Source organism: Neoarius graeffei, chromosome 23 (genome assembly GCF_027579695.1).
Source record: "Neoarius graeffei isolate fNeoGra1 chromosome 23, fNeoGra1.pri, whole genome shotgun sequence".
Classification (NCBI taxonomy): Eukaryota; Metazoa; Chordata; class Actinopteri; order Siluriformes; family Ariidae; genus Neoarius; species Neoarius graeffei.
The window spans coordinates 13,878,947-13,898,417 of NC_083591.1; the positions used below are offsets into that span (position 1 = coordinate 13,878,947).

The 19,471-nt window shown below is 43.9% G+C and overlaps 1 protein-coding gene across 3 annotated transcripts in view; it reads left to right on the plus strand.

Moving 5' to 3' along the window:
- The window catches only part of porb (P450 (cytochrome) oxidoreductase b), a 127,173-nt gene that overhangs the window by 33,100 nt on the left and 74,602 nt on the right, over positions 1 to 19,471 (plus strand). For all 3 annotated transcript variants that reach the window (XM_060905812.1, XM_060905814.1, XM_060905813.1), the window contains exon 2: positions 14,065 to 14,235. In XM_060905812.1, the coding sequence (XP_060761795.1) occupies positions 14,069 to 14,235 (167 nt within the window). In that variant the 5' untranslated portion in view covers positions 14,065 to 14,068. The remainder of the gene's footprint in view (positions 1 to 14,064; positions 14,236 to 19,471) is intronic.

A 19,471-nucleotide genomic window follows, 5' to 3' on the forward strand; every position in this document is an offset into this window, starting at 1 on the left:
TTCTGTTCATAATTTTTATGGACAGAATTTCTAGGCGCAGCCAGGGGCCAGAAGGAATCCTGTTTGGGAACCACAGGATTTCATCTCTGCTTTTTGCGGATGATGTTGTCCTGTTGGCTTCTTCAAACCAGGACCTTCAGCATGCACTGGGGCGGTTTGCAGTCGAGTGTGAAGCGGCTGGGATGAGAATCAGCACCTCCAAGTCCGAGGCCATGGTTCTCGACCGGAAAAGGGTGGCTTGCCCTCTCCAGGTTGGTGGAGAAGTTCTGCCTCAAGTGGAGGAGTTTAAGTATCTCGGGATCTTGTTCACGAGTGAGGGAAGGATGGAGCGTGAGATCGACAGGCGGATCGGTGCAGCCTCCGCAGTGATGCGGTCGCTTTACCGGTCCGTTGTGGTGAAGAAGGAGCTGAGCCAAAAGGCGAAGCTCTCAATTTACCGGTCGATCTACGTTCCGACTCTCACCTATGGTCATGAGCTTTGGGTAATGACCGAAAGGACAAGATCGCGGATACAAGCGGCCGAAATGAGTTTCCTTCGCAGGGTGGCTGGGCGCTCCCTTAGAGATAGGGTGAGAAGCACAGTCACTCGGGAGGAGCTCGGAGTAGAGCCGCTGCTGCTCCACATCGAGAGGAATCAGCTGAGGTGGCTCGGGCATCTTTTTCGGATGCCTCCTGGACGCCTCCCTGGGGAGGTGTTCCAGGCATGTCCCCCCGGGAGGAGGCCCCGGGGAAGACCCAGGACACGCTGGAGGGACTATGTCTCTCGGCTGGCCTGGGAACGCCTCGGTGTTCTTCCCGAGGAGCTGGCCGAGGTGTCTGGGGAAAGGGAAGTTTGGGCTTCCCTGCTTAGACTGCTGCCTCCGCGACCCGGTCCCGGATAAAGCGGAAGAAGACGAGACGAGACCTTGTTATGCCGAGATAACGACATAATTAATTCAGGATCTCGAGAAAACAACACAACTAATTCGAGATCTCGAGAAAACAAAACCGTTATTTTGAGATCTTGAGAAAACAAAACAATTATTTCATGATCTCGAGTAAACAGCTGAGAAATGGTTCATTCAGGTGCGCCAAGAGACTTGTGATATGCTGACTTTGGGGCTATTTCTCATTCTGTATAGACGCAACTTTGGTCATTAGAATGTCTGGAATAATCGATCACCTAATAAGGCAATATTCTGATCAGGGGTTGACACAGGGAGAGATTGCATTAAGTCTTTTAATAAGAGATAATTTCAAAATTAGTCCGCAGCACCTCTGCAGAAGACTGGCCCGGCTTCGTCTCTACCGACGGAGATACAGTGATCCAGCTGAGATCATGAAATAATTTTGTTTTCTCGAGATCACGGAATAATTGTTTTGTTTTCTCGAGATCTCGAATTAGCTGTGTTGTTTTCTCGACATCCTGAATTAATTATGTCGTTATCTCGGGATAACAAGGTGAATAAAAAAAGATTATATGAAGGGCCTCTCGCGGCTTCCGTACTGAAGACATCAAAACTATGAAAATGGGGTACGTTTCAGGTTCTTCAAAGTAGCCAGCGTTTACCTTGACGCTTTGCACACTATTGGCGTATCTTAACCAGCTTCATGAGGTAGTCACCTGGAATGCTTTTCAATTAACAGGTATGCGTCGTAATTAGTGGACGAGTTTCTTGCCTTCTTAATGCGTTTGAGATCAAACAGTAAATAATAAAAATACATTAAATAGCCCTATTCCACACCACAACTGTCGTAATCCATATTATGTCAAGAACCGCTCAACTAAGTAAAGAGAAACGACATCCAGCATTACTTTAAGACATGAAGTGCGTTTTTTTTTTTTAAATTAATAAAAATAAAATCAGTTGAATTCGAAGCTGTGTCCAAACTTCTTAAGATAAGGAAGGTGTTTTCAGTAAGGCTGGTACTGGATTACATTACCAGCAGTTAAGGGATTTTTATTTTTTTATTTTAAAGCGCGTGACCAAGCTGTAAATCAGCACCATATGTCTCACTGCTTCTCGACGAGTCTCTGTGCTGCATAGAACAAAAAAGGAAGTGGACTCTTTTTGTAAAACGGAGTACAGACTGATCCCACACTTTACTCATAACATTTTTCTTTCTTTTTTTTTTAATTCCTTGTGTACGTTATTCAAGTTCTGTCTTGCTGAACCTGAGGAAACCGGTGTTTTATAGTTTAGTGGATGCCATTAATCTTTAAATTCTCACAGCAGAACTTTTGTTGCGCAACTGTTCAGCTTGAACAAGGCTTTTAAAGCGGATAAAAGAGATTTCGAAGCCAAGTGTCCTCGAACAGGACCATCTAAGGTGTCTGTGAGAAATATTTTGAGTTATACACTTTTAAAGCAGCCGTTATTTAATGTCATAACTTGATAAAATATTAGTCGTGTATCTGCACTTTTTATTTATTTATTTATTTATTTTTTTAAACAAAGGTTCATTACATTACAGGCATTTAGTAGACGCTCTTATCCAGAGCAGCCTGGGGAGCAGTTGGGGTTGGGTGCCTTGCTCAAGGGCACTTCAGCCATTCCTACCGGTCCACCCTTTTGGTCCCAAAGCTGCTTCTCTCACCATTAAGCCATGGCTAATACACGGGTACAAATCCATCCATCCGTTATCTGTAGCCGCTTATCCTGTCCTACAGGGTCGCGGGCAAGCTGGAGCCTATCCCAGCTGACTACGGGCGGGAGGCAGGGTACACCCTGGACAAGTCGCCAGGTTATCACAGGGCTGACACAGACAACCATTCACACTCAAGCCATCCTTAAAAAAAAATCCGTTTCCTGTCCACCGGGTGAGCAAAAAAATTTTCAGTAGGGAGGGAGGGATTTTTTTTTTTAAATTTTATTTATATATATGAGTGATTCCACGCTTATGGGTACTGAAATGGGGACATAAACTTATTTTTAAAAATTCACCTAAAACCATTTCTTTTTTTTACCATCAGGTCACAAAACATGTAATCTTTAATGAATGATATGTTAAAAGATAACTTTAATTTTCTGAGATGTAATAAAAACATATTTATATGCCAAAGTCAGAACGTAACAGAAGTGTTGTGGACATATATATTCTCAATTTTAACAATGTAGAATTACTTTTTGAAACATAGGAAGGTGATGTTTTAGCAAATATAATTAATAAACATGTGTAGTAGAATAAACATACACATTCTTTCAATAAGATTAACATGGTATAGAGCTAGATTGTAATTCATTTGTAACAGACGCGAGATGGACAATCGTAACAGAAGTAATGTAACAGACATCATTTTGGAACTCATAGGCTTGACTTTGGGATATAAATATGTTTTTATTACATCTCAGAAAATTAAAGTTATCTTTTAACATATCATTCATTAAAGATTTCATGTTTTGTGACCTGATGGTAAAAAAAAGAAATGGTTTTAGGTGAATAAGTTCATGTCCCCATTTCAGTACCCATAAGCGTGGAATCACTCATATATATTATTAGTGCTGTCAAGCGATTAAAATATTTAATCGCGATTAATGTCGCGACTGTCATAGTTAACTCGTATTTAATCGCACATTTTTGTCACATGAAAAACCATTGTAATTCTCTTATCAGCATAAAATAGTGAATGGGCTTGCTTTGTACCAATGTTTTTTTTTTTATTGCAGAGCATAACACGTCTTGTCACAGCCACTGCAAAGTCGGGCTGGAGCCGCCGATGGGAAAACGAAACCTAAGCCGAGCACCGTGGCTCTTCGACCCGAGGCGCGGGGCTAGTGCGCCCTGCCCGCGCTGGTTCTTTGGGGGGAGGGCAGAGGACTCTGGCTGTGCGTGGGCGTGGCATTACAGTCTAGCTGCTATCGTTTTTCTAAGCAAAGTCTCTGTTCCAAGTTCCTGGCAGTTTCAAAAGCTTATGAAAAACCTACATCATGTCACAGAGCGTTAATCTCGCGATAAAAAAATTATCGCCGTTAAAATTGAGTCAAGTTAACGCGATAATAACGCGACATTTTTGACAGCACTAATATATATATATATATATATATATATATATATATATATATATATAGATGGATGGATGGATGGTCTAGAAATCGCAATGCTGTGTTTGCTTTTTCTTTCAGTACTTTTTTATTACAAAAGCAGACACATTTAATAAAATGACAGTTTAATCAACTGAAACTTGTACAAAAACTTTAAGTTAGCATTTTAAATGCTGACTGCATTTAACAAAGTCATTAACAAAGTAGGTAATGAATTTCGCATAACAAAACTCAAAAGCTGTTTGTAACATCTCTGATGGATCAAGATCAAACGAATTTTCCAGTAATGGTTTGTGATGGTCCGACACACGGACTATTTGTAGTTCTAAATCGAGCGTTAGGCCTAGTTCGGATGAAATTACACTATTAAAATGATCACTGAATGATTTGTTTTTCTGAATCTTTACTATTTTGTTGTTCGCTAGAATCCCATTTTGCGATTTCACACTTAAGCAAATGTTTGAAAACTCCGGATCTCCTTCCTTCATGGTGGCTGCATTTTTTTGTGCCGCACGGCGCATGCGCAGAGCTGATTCAATTCTATATTCTGCGCGGAATGCGTAAATGTCAAGTTCAATTTTAGATTTACGAACCCGAAAAATATGTTGAAAAACCGGCGTTGAAAAAAAAATTTCAACCGCACAAACGGCACTCACCCGGCCGGTGGACCGGAAACAGAACATTTTTTAATAATGGCCTCACATTCACACCTACGGTCAGTTTAGAATCACCAGTTAACCTAATCTGCATGTCTTTGGACTGTGGGGGAAACCGGAGCACCCGGAGGAAACCCACGCGGACACGGGGAGAACATGCAAACTCCACACAGAAAGGTCCTCGCCGGCCACGGGGCTCGAACCCAGGACCTTCTTGCTGTGAGGTAACAGAGCTAACCACTACACCACCGTGCCACCCAGGTACAAATACAGATAAGATCATATCGACATCACAGTAATATTAGGAAATGGCCATTCTTGTAGTTTGTGCTGCGTACAAATTCAAGGTCACGTCAGGCTAATCGTTCTTTATACCAAAGTTCTATAGCTCCTCGGCTCAGTTGCTGAGAAGCTACAGCATGATGGTTAATATCTAAGGAACAGCTGCATTATTTGGTCACAAAGGTCACATCAGAACATAAAGGTCATAAAAATGTATGAAGTGGTGTAAACATGGTACACCATGCAGCTGGGCAACATATTGATCTTAATATTTCTGTGATATAAACTTGTCAGAATAGTTAGTACAATTCCTACCACGTTGGTGTAGTGGTTAGCATGGTCTTCTCACAGCAAGAAGGCTCTGGGTTCGAGGCCAGTGGCTGACGAGGGCCTTTCTGTGCGGAGTTTGCATGTTCTTCCCGTGTCTGCATGGGTTTTCTCCAGGTGCTCCGGTTTCCCCCACAGTCCAAAGACATGCAGGTTACAGGGTTTTTTCTAGAAAAATTTAGTATGAGGGCACTCACCATGGTGAGGGAGCGAAGCGACGGGGGGGGGATGGTGCCGGTTGTCCGTCCCCCCCTCCGCCGTGCGAAGCCTTTGAAAAATTGAGGCTACAATGGGACATTCTGAGGCTATCTGACAGGGAAACTGTAACAAATTGTCAACATTGAAAAAGAAAAGTAATCTTCTTCTGCCCCGGACAGTCTTTGGCTTTCTTCCGTTTCATGCCGCGGGATAACATCTTTAAATGCCCAAGTGTCAACAAAAACAACTTGCGAACTACTTCTGTCAAAAACTCCCGCGCCGGTGGGTGAAAGGTCATTCCGTCTCGAGAAATCTCGCTCTACAAGTCAGCTGACCTTGTATGTAACCCATGTCAAATTTTGTGAGAGCAGTTGCGACAAGTAAACAACATGGCGCCTCAGTCTGGAAAACGCCAATTCGGATTGTTTTTGCACCGTCTGGCGGTGTATCTACTATGATTGGAATATTTTTGGAGTAATTATAACGTATTTGATGATCAGACTAGTGCTGTCAAGCGATTAAAATATTTAATCGCGATTAATGTCGCAACTGTCATAGTTAACTCGCGATTAATCGCAATTTAATCGCACATTTTTGTCACATGAAAAACCATTGTAATTCTCTTATCAGCATAAAAAAGTGAATGGGCTTGCTCACCGTTCGAACTACGGGGTACACGGGGGATCCGAGATCCCCTGAAACAGACATGAGATCCCTTGAAAACATGATTTGGGAAATGTTGGGGGTCTCTAAAATATTGGCAAAATGATGTTTATTGACATAGCAATCATGTGTAACGGGAAGCATTTGCATATATGAAGTGAGCGCGCGATGGAGATCCGCGCTCTGAGACAAGCGCAAGCACCCCCCCCCCCCCCCCCCCCCCCCAAGGGAAAAAAGGGACCCCCCCCCCCCCGAAAATATCGGCATAGTTCAAACACTGGTTGTACCAATGTTTTTTTTTTTTTTTTATTGCAGAGCATAACACGTCTTGTCACAGCCACTGCAAAGTGGGGCTGGAGCCGCCGATGGGAAAACGAAACCTACCGTAAGCCGAGCACCGTGGCTCTTCGGGGGAGGGCAGGGGACTCTGGCTGTGTGGGGCGTGGCATCATGTCACAGAGCATTAATCTCGCGATAAAAAAATGATCGCCGTTAAAATTGAGTTAAGTTAACGCGTTAATAACGCGAGATTTTTGACAGCACTAGATCAGACACATTGTCACGTGGTGGTGCTGGGATGTTTTCACGGAGAAAAGATCGTTTTGAGAAAGATTGCATGTTGTGCAGTAGTATATAAGTGCATGGCCTAAGTGTGACTTGGGGTTCAGTCGGGATTTCGGTAAGGGGGCGCACGACGAAAGTAAGGGGGCACAGCGCCCCTGTTCCCCGGTTTAGACGAAAGCCTGGGTTAGGTTAACTGGTGGCTCTAAATTGACCGTAGGTGTGAATGTGAGCGTGAATGGTTGTTTGGCTATGTGTCAGCCCTGTGATGACCTGGCGACTTGTCCAGGGTGTACCCCGCCTCTCGCCCATAGTCAGCTGGGATAGGCTCCAGCTTGCCCGCGACCCTGTACAGGATAAGCAGTTACGGATAATGGATGGATTTCTACCACCACATTCTCAAATCTCAGAAGGTGACATAGTAAAATGTAACAGTGTGGAAAAAAAAATTGATGCAGCTGAGGGATGCTGGTGAGTGAGTGTTTATTGGTGTTACAATGTAGCTGAGAATATGAACTCGCTTGTCTTACTGTTTCATGAAAATACACTGTTCAAATGTATGATGTGTTGTTCATTACCTCTGCCAACTGTGTTGGAGGAGGCTCTATTTTCACCTCCGTTTGTTTTTGTTTGCCTGTTCCCAACTTGAATCAAAAAGTAGTGAACGTATTTGGATGAAATTTGGTGGACAGCTTTAGCATTATCCTCGGTTCAAGTGATTTGATTTAGATGTTGATAATGTGTAGTTTGGTGGAGGTATACGCTCTACTGAGTGCCCTTCTAGTTAATAAATGAAACCATGTCATCTTTGTAGGGCAGCACAGTGGTGTAGTGGTTAGTACTGTCGACTCACAGCAAGAAGGTCCTGGGTTTGAGCCCAGCGGCCGGCGAGGGCCTTTCTGTGTGGAGTTTGCATGTTCTCCCCGTGTCCGCGTAGGTTTCCTCCGGGTGCTCCAGTTTCCCCAACAGTCCAAAGACATGTTAAGTGGTGGCTCTAAATTGACCGTAGGTGTGAATGTGAGTGTGACTCGTTGTTGGTCTCTGTGTCAGCCCTGCGATGACCTGGCGACTTGTCCAGGGTGTACCCCACCCCTCTTCAATCCAGTCCAATCCACTTTATTTATATAGCACAATTTTAACAAACACAGGGTTTCCAAAGTGCTGTACACCACAACAGTAAACAGTAGACAAAAATAAATAAATGAATAAAATCAGCAATAAGTAAAATAAGTATAAAATAAGTAAAAACAGTAAAATAAGTATAAAATAAGTAAAAACTCATAACCCACCCAACACTTCTACATCACATCAACACACCATCCAGTATCCAAAGGCCAAATGAAAAAGGTGGGCTTTTATCATAGTTTTAAAAAGAGACAAAGATGGGGCTTGTCTAATGTGGAGTGGCAAAGCATTGCACAATTTTGGGGCTGCTACAGCAAAGGCACGTTCTCTTCTGTTTTTTAACCTGGTTTGGGGTACAGCCAAAAGCAACTGGTCAGCTGACCTAAGAGAACGGCTGGGAATGTAGGGTTGTAGCAGCTCAGAGAGGTATGGTGGGGCAAGGCCATTTAAAGCTTTAAAAGCAAACAAAAGTATTTTAAAATGAATCCTAAAATGAACAGGTAACCAGTGCAATGAGGCCAGAATAGGTGTAATGTGGTCATACTTTCTGGTGTTTGTTAAGAGGCGAGCGGCAGCATTTTGCACTAATTGCAAACGGGCAATGGAGGACTCACTAACTCCCATATATAGGGCGTTACAGTAGTCCAGCCGGGTAGTCACAAAGGTGTGGATTACTGTTTCAAAATGCCGCCTCTGAAGAACTGGTTTGATTTTAGCCAGCTGCCTTAACTGGAAAAAGCTGGACTTCACCACAGCTTTTATCTGGGTGTCAAATTTGAGGTCAGTGTCCACCTTAACCCCCAGGTTATTAATGATTGGCCTACAAAACTGTTCCAGGTAGCCTAGGTCTTGTCTAGGGATGTTAACCGATGACCATTTGACCGATGGTTGACCGAATCAACGTCAACCGGTTAATTTTTTTTTGGTTGTCGGTTAAAAAAAAATCAATCGTTTTGAAGCTGCCGATTTTGGAGCGGAGAACCTGGAATTCTGTGTTGTAAACGCTTGGGGCATGCCGTGCGGTGTAAGGATGACAGCTGACAAATCAGAAACACCCATTCAGTCATGTCCCGCCCTGCCGCCCCAGTTGAAGACAGCTACCACTCGGCGAAAGAAAAGTCTCAAAGTATCAGGCTAGACTTTTTAGCTTACGAATTACTATTCTGTTTTTTTTTTTTTTTAATTATTATTAGAAGGCACATCGAGTTCAGTCCTGCCTTGGCCAGTGCATTCTGAAAGTATGTTTCGGTCTGTAGCCAACAATGCATGTTACTGCAGATCATATCTCTCCACACAAACTAAAGGCGCAGATGCCGACTTTTGGAGGGAAGGGGAGAGAATGAAATGACAGCGGTGTCTGAGGGGGAGTGACAAACGCAGCTTTTATGACTGTGAGCCAAGTCGGTGACGGCTTCAGAGCAACTTCAATACCATGCAGTAATGGCGTGTTGATATTGGTAACGGCGTTATAACGATTGTAGCTAATTAATTAGATTACCCGGCGTTATAACAGCCTTTATTTTAACGCCGTTATTCCCATCACTGAATGTTATGTACTTCTTCGAGCACTTGACTTTATTTTCAACGCCATCACGGCCAACTGAAACTGTCTCTAAGACTACGTTCAGACTGCACCCTGAAACGACCCATATCCGATTTTTTTGCTCATATGCGACCTGTATCCGATTTGTTATTGACAATCTGAACGACACACATCCGATTTTTTCACATGCGACCCAGGCCGCTTGGATATGTGGTCCTAATTCCGATGCATATCCAATATTTTCACATGCGACTGCAGTCTGACCGGACAGGTCGCATTCATGCGACCTACACATCATCAACAAGAGACAAACGTCACTATTCTGCGTTGGCTAATCCCGCCTCTTTGGTGGAAAACAACAACATTTGTACAGTTTTCAGAATTTAAATAGACTTTTATAGAATTGATCAAGCTAATGGTGGATTTGGTAGGGACCTGGATGTTGATCTGTTAGCCTGATTAAATAAAACAGTTTCTATAACTGATTTATAACTTAAACCATCCTGTATTACAAGATTATAAGATTGTTCTGGAAATTTCCAGTAATTTGACGCCTTCGGTCTCATTAGTCTGCTGTTAATCAGATTATTGTGTGAGTTCCGCCGCCGCCACAAAAACCACATCGCCAGGTCTCGCCTCATCTCCATAGCAAACTGCACTGGTGTTTCTGCACCTTGAGCCAGCGCTGAGAGAAGTTGCAGAATTCAGCTGGCTATAAACAATCTAAATAAATATTTATACAAATGTAGAAAAAGTTTATTAATATGATGAAATAAATATGTGCAAATTATTAAGCTTGAATTAAGAGTTTGGTAATACAGCGGCCGTATCCCAAATGACTGCCTACTGAAGCTCGACTGCACTATATAGAGTTTAAAAATCCATTACTTCCTAGTAACATGTAGTGCACTTATATAGAAATTATGGCCCTTTTCCACTACCCTTTTTCAGCTCGCTTCAGCTCACTTCAGCTCACTTCAGCCCGACACGGCTCGCGTTTCGACTACCAAAGAACAGCACGACTCAGCTCGCTTCAGCCCTGCTTAGCCCCTAAAACTCGCACGGTTTTGGAGTGGGGCTGAAGCGAGCCAAAGCGAGCCGAGTGAGGCTGGGGGCGTGAGCAGACACTCCCCTGTGCACTGATTGGTGAGGAGGCGTGTCCTCACATGCCCACACACGCCCCGCGAGCACGCTGGGATCTGTAAACACCGTAAACCTGGAAGAAGAAGAATTATGAATTACGAGAATTTCTGAAGCCTTATGCGCCTCGCCTCATCTATACGCTCTTGCCAGTATCTTTTGGCGTTGTCGGTGACAACAAGCCACAGCACCAAGACCAGCAACACTAACGACTCCATGTCCTCCATGTTTATTGTTTACTATCCGGGTCGTGAGACTACCGCTTAAAAGCTCACTGATGTCACTGTTTGCGCTGCTTAACGACATCACGTGACGTCCACCCACTTTCGCTAACTCCACCCAATGTGTCCACCCACTTCCAGCCAGCACGGTTCAGCGCGGTTGTAGTCGAAATGCAACTCCAATAGCCCCGCTCAGCTCGACTCAGCACGGCACGGCTCAGCCCGACTCAGCCGCGTTTGTAGTGGAAAAGCGGCATTAGAGAGACATTTAGGAGTCAACCCTCGTTACCAGGCTACACGTTTTCATTTCAGTTCAGAAACAAAAACACACACGAGACCTCACACTTTAACACTAACCAGATAATTAAACAAACAAACAAAAAAAGAAAATCATTAAACTTCAAGAGTGCGCTTTTTTTTTTTTTTTTTACGTATTACGTAGATGTGCTTATTACGTGTCAATTTGCGCATGCGGGACACTTTTGGGTCGTTTTCCGTTCATATTGGAGATCGCATACAAGTCTCATATAATTGGTAATGTGAACGGCCTAACAAAAAAATCGGATTTCACAACAAATCGGATATGGGTCGTTTCAGGTTGCAGTCTGAACGTAGTGTAAGCTGGAGCCATTTGTCCTCCGCTCCAATACAAACCCCTCGACATCAGTGCTGCGTTTGACTAAATGTTTCGCGCTGTAGAAAAGGTAATGTGAGTGGAGGGCAGCGACTGGGACTGAATGTGCGGATGCTCACGGTTAGATTTAGAATAGATTCTAATAATTCCAATTCTAGAATTTTAAACTCCTAGGTTAACCGACTTTAACCGGCTAATGAGGCTCGGTGGTCGGTCAAGATTTTTTTTTAGTTTTCGCCATCCCTACTCTCGTCCATAGTCAGCTGGGATACGCTCCAGCTTACCTGCGACCCTGTAGAACAGGATAAATGGCTACAGATGATGGATCTACAGGGATGATGGATGGATGTCATCTTTGTCAAATCACTGTGGTATAACCAGAATAACACTCTAGACCGTGCTGTAATGTGGAAATGATGCACTTCGGGGGGGCTGGTGGCACTCGGCTGCACTGTTTCAGTGCGTTTCTTTCCACTGTCCAAACACATGCAGCTATGTGAATTGGCTCGGCTTACTTGTGAATGTACGTATGCGTCCACACGATGTCCTGCCAAGGATTCGCGTTCCTGCGTCATGCTCAGCATTCCTGGCAGGGTAAAGCAGTTACTGAGCATCAGTGATTGTCATAAATTTATCCCTTTGTAGTTAGGTTTAGTTTTGTGGAACATCTCAAAATAATTTAGTTCTTGTTATTGCTTATGGTGTAGCAGTTATAAACAGTTACTCACTTACCAGAACCTCTTTCTCTCTGTTGAAATAGAGACAAATGCCGTGTCAGAAAACATGTAGCTTTATCTCTGACTGAAACTGGAGACTCCTTCTGTCATTGCTAAATAGCTGGGAGGACACTAATATCTTGCAGAAAGTTGCTGTCATGCCAACTCTCATGGCTATGGCATCACCAAGGCTCAGCCGTAAACTAGGTGAAGCTGTTGATAGTTGCAGCTATTGATCTTGAAAGTATAAGTCAAAATCAAAGTCCCTTCTGCACCAGGACTTGGTCTTCCCAGACAGTCTCCTGTCCCAGTACTACCCAACTCTTTAAGGCACATGGGTGCAGCTCTGCGGCGGTGTAGTGGTTAGCGCTGTCGCCTCACAGCAAGAAGGTCCGGGTTCGAGCCCCATGGCCGGCGAGGGCCTTTCTGTGTGGAGTTTGCATGTTCTCCCCGTGTCCGCGTGGGTTTCCTCCGGGTGCTCCGGTTTCCCCCACAGTCCAAAGACATGCAGGTTAGGTTAACTGGTGACTCTAAATTGAGCGTAGGTGTGAATGTGAGTGTGAATGGTTGTCTGTGTCTATGTGTCAGCCCTGTGATGACCTGGCGACTTGTCCAGGGTGTACCCCGCCTTTCGCCCGTAGTCAGCTGGGATAGGCTCCAGCTTGCCTGCGACCCTGTAGAAAAGGATAAAGCGGCTACAGATAATGAGATGAGATGAGATGGGTGCAGCTCTGATCACTGTTTCAGTAGCCCTCAGCCTCTTGCCTATTACATAGCTAGGGTTACAGTGGGGGGGCTAGTCCTCTGGTAACCACAAGAGTTTGGCTCCCCACTCACATCTGTATTGCAGTGTGCCTTGCCAAATGGCAGTAGGTAACATTTTTATGATGGTATGACCCGACCGTGAGTAGAACTCGCGATCTCCTGATCGAGAGGTGGACACACTAACCGCTAGGCCAACTCGCGATGTTTGAAAGTATAATGTTTGTTAATTGCTGGTTTCATTGTACTTTGTATTACTATGTTACTTGTTTTTATTTTTATGTAGCTGTTTCTGTTGTCACTGGATTTCTGAAATGAACAGTCGGAGCAGTAAAATCCTGTTTATCTAATACTATGGTCACGAGCTATGGGTAGTGACCGAAAGAATAAGATCGCGGATACAAGCAGTAGAGATGAGTTTTTTCCGCAGGGTGGTTGGGCTCTCCCATAGAGACAGGGTGAGAAGCTTGGTCATTCGGGAGAGACTTGGAGTAGAACCGCTGCTCCTCCACTCGATAGGAGTCAGTTGAGGTGGTTCGGGCACCTTGTCTGTGAAGAGTCTCAGTCATCCAGGTCATAGTAAACTGTGGGTGGTAAAAGAGAGCAACTGGACTTGCTTGAAGATTCTTGAAGACGTTTCACCTCTCATCCGAAAGGCTTCTTCAGTTCTCAGAAGAAGAACTGAAGAAGCCTTTCGGATGAGAGGTGAAACGTCTTCAAGAATCTTCAAGCAAGTCCAGTTGCTCTCTTTTACCACCCAGAGTTCGGGCACCTTGTTAGGATGCCCCCTGGATGCCTCCCAAGGGAGGTTTTCTGGGCATGCCCCACTGGGAGGAGACCTCAGGGCAGACCCAGGACATGCTGGAGAGATTACATCTCTTGGCTGGCCTGGGAACGCCTCGGTATTCCCCCGGAAGAGCTGGTGGAGGTGGCTGGGGAGAGGGAAGTCTGGGCTGCTCTGCTTAGGCTGCTACCCCCGTGACCCGGATCCGGATAAGCGATAGAAGATGGATGGATGTTGATGTCCAAATCATATTTTGGCTTGAAGTCAGCTGATGTTGGCGTTTTCAGCTTCATAAAATCTGCGTCAGGCTCAGCGTTTTGTCCTAGTGACGTCACCCACCCCAGTTTGTCCAAACTAAGATTAAGGATGATGATCTGAATCTTTCAGTATTTTTGTTTTCCAGTCACAGCAAAATCTTGTATTCTTTCAGAGACATGACGGAACAGCAGGTAGAGGAGCCCAAGATGATGAACGAGGAAGAGTCTCTTTTCAGCAACCTAGACCTCTTCCTGTTCTCCCTCATCGTGGGCCTGATCATATACTGGTTCATGTTTCGCAAGAAGCCTGAAGCCATCCCTGACTTTCGTCCACTCGAACCCATGTGAGTACTGACTGTATACTCGGTGTAAAACGTGCTTTCTGAGAACTTTTAACACCTAGGACTATAGGTAGTGATATTTTGATCAATTATGCATAGCTCATGCATGGCACACACTCTTATTCTTACTCGCACTGTCCTGGCCATACTAGAGCAACTGAGAAGAACACCTACCGTACTACAGACCAGTCTAGAGCAAGTCTGAGCATTTGAACATGAATGTTGAGCTTGTGTTGTTCATGTAACATTCATAATTTTTATATAGTATGCCATTCTTAATAGGCCAGGTAACGTTATTCCCATTTGCAGGTGGAAAAAGTCAGAACAGAACGGTGCTTTAAAAAAAAAAAAAAAGGCTGACTTTTCTAGACTATAGTAGAGACTGATTACTCGAGTTCCTGTATACACCGTATTGCACCATGGCACAGAAAAAAAAAACACGCAAGATCCAACAATGCAAGATTCAACAATACGGAAACCCAGTCTTGTACTAATAGGGCTGGAATTGTTTCTTAAAGGAACAGTCCACCGTACTTCCATAATGAAATATGCTCTTATCTGAATTGAGACGAGCTGCTCTGTACCTGTCCAAGCTTTGCGCGACCTCCCAGTCAGTCAGACGCAGTCAGACACGCTGTCACTCCTGTTAGCAATGTAGCTAGGCTCAGCATGGCCAATGGTATTTTTTGGGGCTGTAGTTAGATGCGACCAAACTCTTCTGCGTTTTTCCTGTTTACATAGGTTTATATGACCAGTGATATGAAACAAGTTCAGTTCCACAAATTGAAACGTAGCGATTTTCTATGCTATGGAAAGTCCGCACTATAATGACAGACGTACTAACACCTTCTGCGCGCTTCGGCAGCGCATTGATATCTGAGCTCCGTATCAATGCGCTGCCGAAGCGCGCAGAAGGTGTTAGTACGTCTGTCATTATAGTGCGGACTTTCCATAGCATAGAAAATCGCTACGTTTCAATTTGTGGAACTGAACTTGTTTCATATCACTGGTCATATAAACCTATGTAAACAGGAAAAACGCAGAAGAGTTTGGTCGCATCTAACTACAGCCCCAAAAAATACCATTGGCCATGCTGAGCCTAGCTACATTGCTAACAGGAGTGACAGCGTGTCTGACTGCGTCTGACTGACTGGGAGGTCGCGCAAAGCTCGGAAAGGTACGGAGCAGCTCGTCTCAATTCAGATAAGAGCATATTTCATTATGGAAGTACGGTGGACTGTTCCTTTAAATTTTTACTATTGGATACTGTACTCCCCTGAAAATTGCAGAGTATAAGAAACAAAACAGTATGTACAGTAATATTATAGGAGTTTTAAGATTTGTCTGAAAACCAACAAACAAATAAACAAACATACCACTATAGTAGGAGATATGAATGTGAATTAGGCTGGCATTGTTGATGCAAATAAGCCAGTATTAACAATATTTAAAAAAAAAAAAAAAAAGTGTTTTATGGAAATTCTTATTTTAATTTTACACTACAATTTCCGGCAAAATGGTAAACCTTTTAAAGGAGAACTGAAGACAAATTTATTCTTATCAAAATTCTATCTATCTCATTTTATTAAATATTAATGCAATTTTGATCGCTATTTTGTCACTGCTGTAGCAAGTTATGAGTGTTTTGATATTAGGGCTGCACGATATCAGAAAAATATGCGATATTCGATAACATGACTGAATATCTCGATATCGACATGTATCACGATAATTAAATATATGCTGTTTTTCTTACCTCTACTCGCCGTTCTGCCCTGTATCTAGGATTTAAAAAAAAAAACACCCAATGCATCGCTTCCATTCCAACATTATTTTTTATTGGAAAAACATGGCTACACCTGCAATGGTGTCCATCAATCATCTTTAAATCTCTTAATTTTTGTGAGCGCAGCAGAAAATGTCTTAAGTTGAAGTAAACAAAAAACTGAAAACTACATTACATTAACATAAAGCATTCAAAATGGCAATTTCAGCGGCTCCCGGGAGATGAAGGTGAGCGACACAGATTCACCATAAACTCAAACACAATCTGTTAATAACACATGCGGGTGAGAGAGCAGTGGTGTGTGTGTGTGTGTGTGTGAGAGAGAGAGAGTGAGAGAGAGCGCGGTTTTATGTTTTTATGCTGCTGTACATCAGTGTTTGTCCCAGTGAGCCGCCCCACCACTGTTTTACAGGTGCATGTCTTGCAAAGTACCTGAGTTTGCAGTACATCACCCCTCCTGAATCCAAAGTACTTCCAAATAGCAGACGTGCATTTTTTTTTTTTTTTGGAAACCAGTTCCTCCTCACACAAGTTTGTCTCACCACACTTGCTACCGCTCCCACCTTCCGCCATCACCACGAGGCTTTTACCTGTTTTGCAATAGGGGGCGGAGTTATCCCGTGGCGCTTGTTGACATTCAAATGTGATTGGACGGCACAGAAAAATGTGCCTTTTATCGAAATTTAAGTAATTTTTGCGGTATGTGTATCGCAAACTATGATATCGCGATAGCGATACTTTTTCGATATATTGTGCAGCCCTATTTGATATATTACATAGCATATTTCGGTCCATATGTCAAAGCAATGTCCGTAAACGAGATTCGTCGAGACCTGTGCGAGACTTCGTAGGACGGAAGTAAAACGTACAGCGGAAATCAAAGTGACCAGCATCTGCCAACGTTGTCAAAAGACGCGCGCGCCCTCTTTCGAATGCTGACGTAATCTAGCCGGAAGTTTTGTTTCTTTTGATAGCAATCAGGAAAGTTTGGGGGGAAAAAAAGTAGGCAGTAATCATCATTTAAACTCGTTTTTGTGCAATATTTCGTTTGGAAACCAGTTTTCAAAATGGCGGCACTGACACCTGGTTGACATTTGACGTTTCGAAGTTTCGTGAAGATCGCGCAGATAAGCGACGCCTGCCGTGGACTAAACGAACTAAATTCAACATGGCTAAAAACCAAGTAGGCCGATAAGTATAATATTTAATTGCAATTAGTTGCCGATACGAGTCACGATATAAGGTTACTAAAACCGAAAACGTAACTGAATAACACGTTAATTAAGAAATAAAGGAAGTTTAAAAATGACTTCAGTTCCCCTTTTAAGCCTGGAATTCAATGCACTGTAGAAATGGGCATTAATACCTGTCCATCAGTGTGCAAAATGCAAGAGTAAAGTGCATGCGCTTATCAAGATGCATGTCAGAACCAACCTGCTTCCTTGTTGAGAAGTGTGATGGGCGTTGGAATAAATGAGAGCTTGAGTCTGTTGGTTTTACACTTGCTCGCTTTGTAACAGATCATTATGCAGAATGTGAAGAACGTACACTTGTGAAATTCCTCTCTGCATTTAACCTCAGCCTAAAGGCCAATTTATGCTGACATCGCAGACGGCGCCGCAGATAGCGTCTGCGTAGCCCCCCCACCTTCGCAGACGCTCTGCGAGCACCTCCCAAAAATTGTGACCACCACAGAAGCCTCGCAGACAAGAGGGCTCTGATTGGTCCACTCTACATCCGCTGTACACGCACTTCCGCTTCCCTACTTTCCCGGTTTGTTTTGTTTTCACGACCGCCATTTTTAAAAACACGAGCGAAGATGGAGCAGCACGAAGACCAGTTGATCGAGGAAGTGAGGAAGTACGTACATCTATACGACTCCAGTTCTAGTCATTATAAGTAACCGGAGGATAAACACTCCACTAACCACACCCACCAACTACTCCTAGCGATTTCGCGACTTCGCGCCCCCTTGCGTTGTAGCGGTGAATAACATCGCGCACGCCTATTACTGCCCGCTCAACGATAAATTACAACTGTCTGCGAAAAGCTGTCTGCGAAAGCCTTGTTGCAAGAGCATGCGGAGACCTTAAGGCTGCCCCCATCTTAACCTAACTGTATGTCTTTGAACCGTGGGGGGAAACCGGAAGAAACCCACACGGACACGGGGAGAATATGCAAACTCCACACAGAAAGGCCCCCGTCGGCCGCTGGGCTCAAACCCGGAACCTTCTTGCTGTGAGGCGACAGCGCTAACCGCTACACCAGCCATGTCTGACGGGTCATTTAGAATCCTGTGAGCTAGTCTGATTTCAGATCCGATTACAGATCATAGATGGACCGAAGGGAAGGATAATCTTTCTTGCCCGTCACTTTCATTGCTGTTTTTACCATGTTCTCGAGCTTAGACTTTAGCTGGACCGTGAGGGTACGGTACCACGCTGCCATACCAACACGAATGTAAGCTTTAGGCTTCTCTAGATGTTTACTGAGGAGATGCGTCATATTGACAGCAGGATCCTCCAAACCTGATCCGGGGGTCCAAACCTGATCCGGGGGTCCAAACCTGACACAACCTCTTCCTTCAACAAGTTCACAGTGATCCTTACGATCATATGATAAGTGTATGTATTTACTTATTAGTAAATATATATGCTGTATCTCTCTCCACTGATGATGATAATGATGATAAGCCCTTTATTGTCACTAGTCACATGTACCAGCGAAATTAGCCGTCAACCTGTCCGTACATATACAACATACAATTGACATAGGGTAGACAGGACAGGAAGACAGGGATAAAGATAAAAAGGAAACACAACATGAGGAGAGATGAGGGAAAAAAAGAACCCCCCCCCCACTATGCTCCTGTCAGGAGTACAGTGTGGGAACATTTAAAAAACCTTTGCACATTAAAGGTCTGATGACACGAACATGACTCTATGCAATTTCTTAAATAAACTATACAACATGGCAAACATGTTAGATTTCTGTTATAATTACATGAAAAGAAGCTGCTGTTACGCGAATATCCAACTTTTAATTGCACAGCGCAAGAAAACTGGGTCCGTGGCTCGCGGCCATGCTGTGACGTCAGCGGGAGAACACGCTGCGGTTCACTGGCTGTTCTACTCTGGTTCTACTCAATGGAAATGGCGCATGAAAACGCCGGTGAACTCTCTAGTGCTAGCTCTTCCTCTTCTGGGAGTCTAGAATTGTGTTGATCTCTTCCGAATGGAATCTATGATAGCCTACCCTCTTTACCCTTTGCCTCTCGTTGCTAGGCGGCAGTTACATGAAAGCCGCAAGCTTTCACAAGCAAATATATGACTGATATCACGCCGACTTTATGGTTACATTTATGATTATCATGTAGAATCTATAGCTCTACGTACCTTTATCTTATGTCGTTTCACAACACATGTTCTGACAGGAGGACTGTCTTTGGAGGAG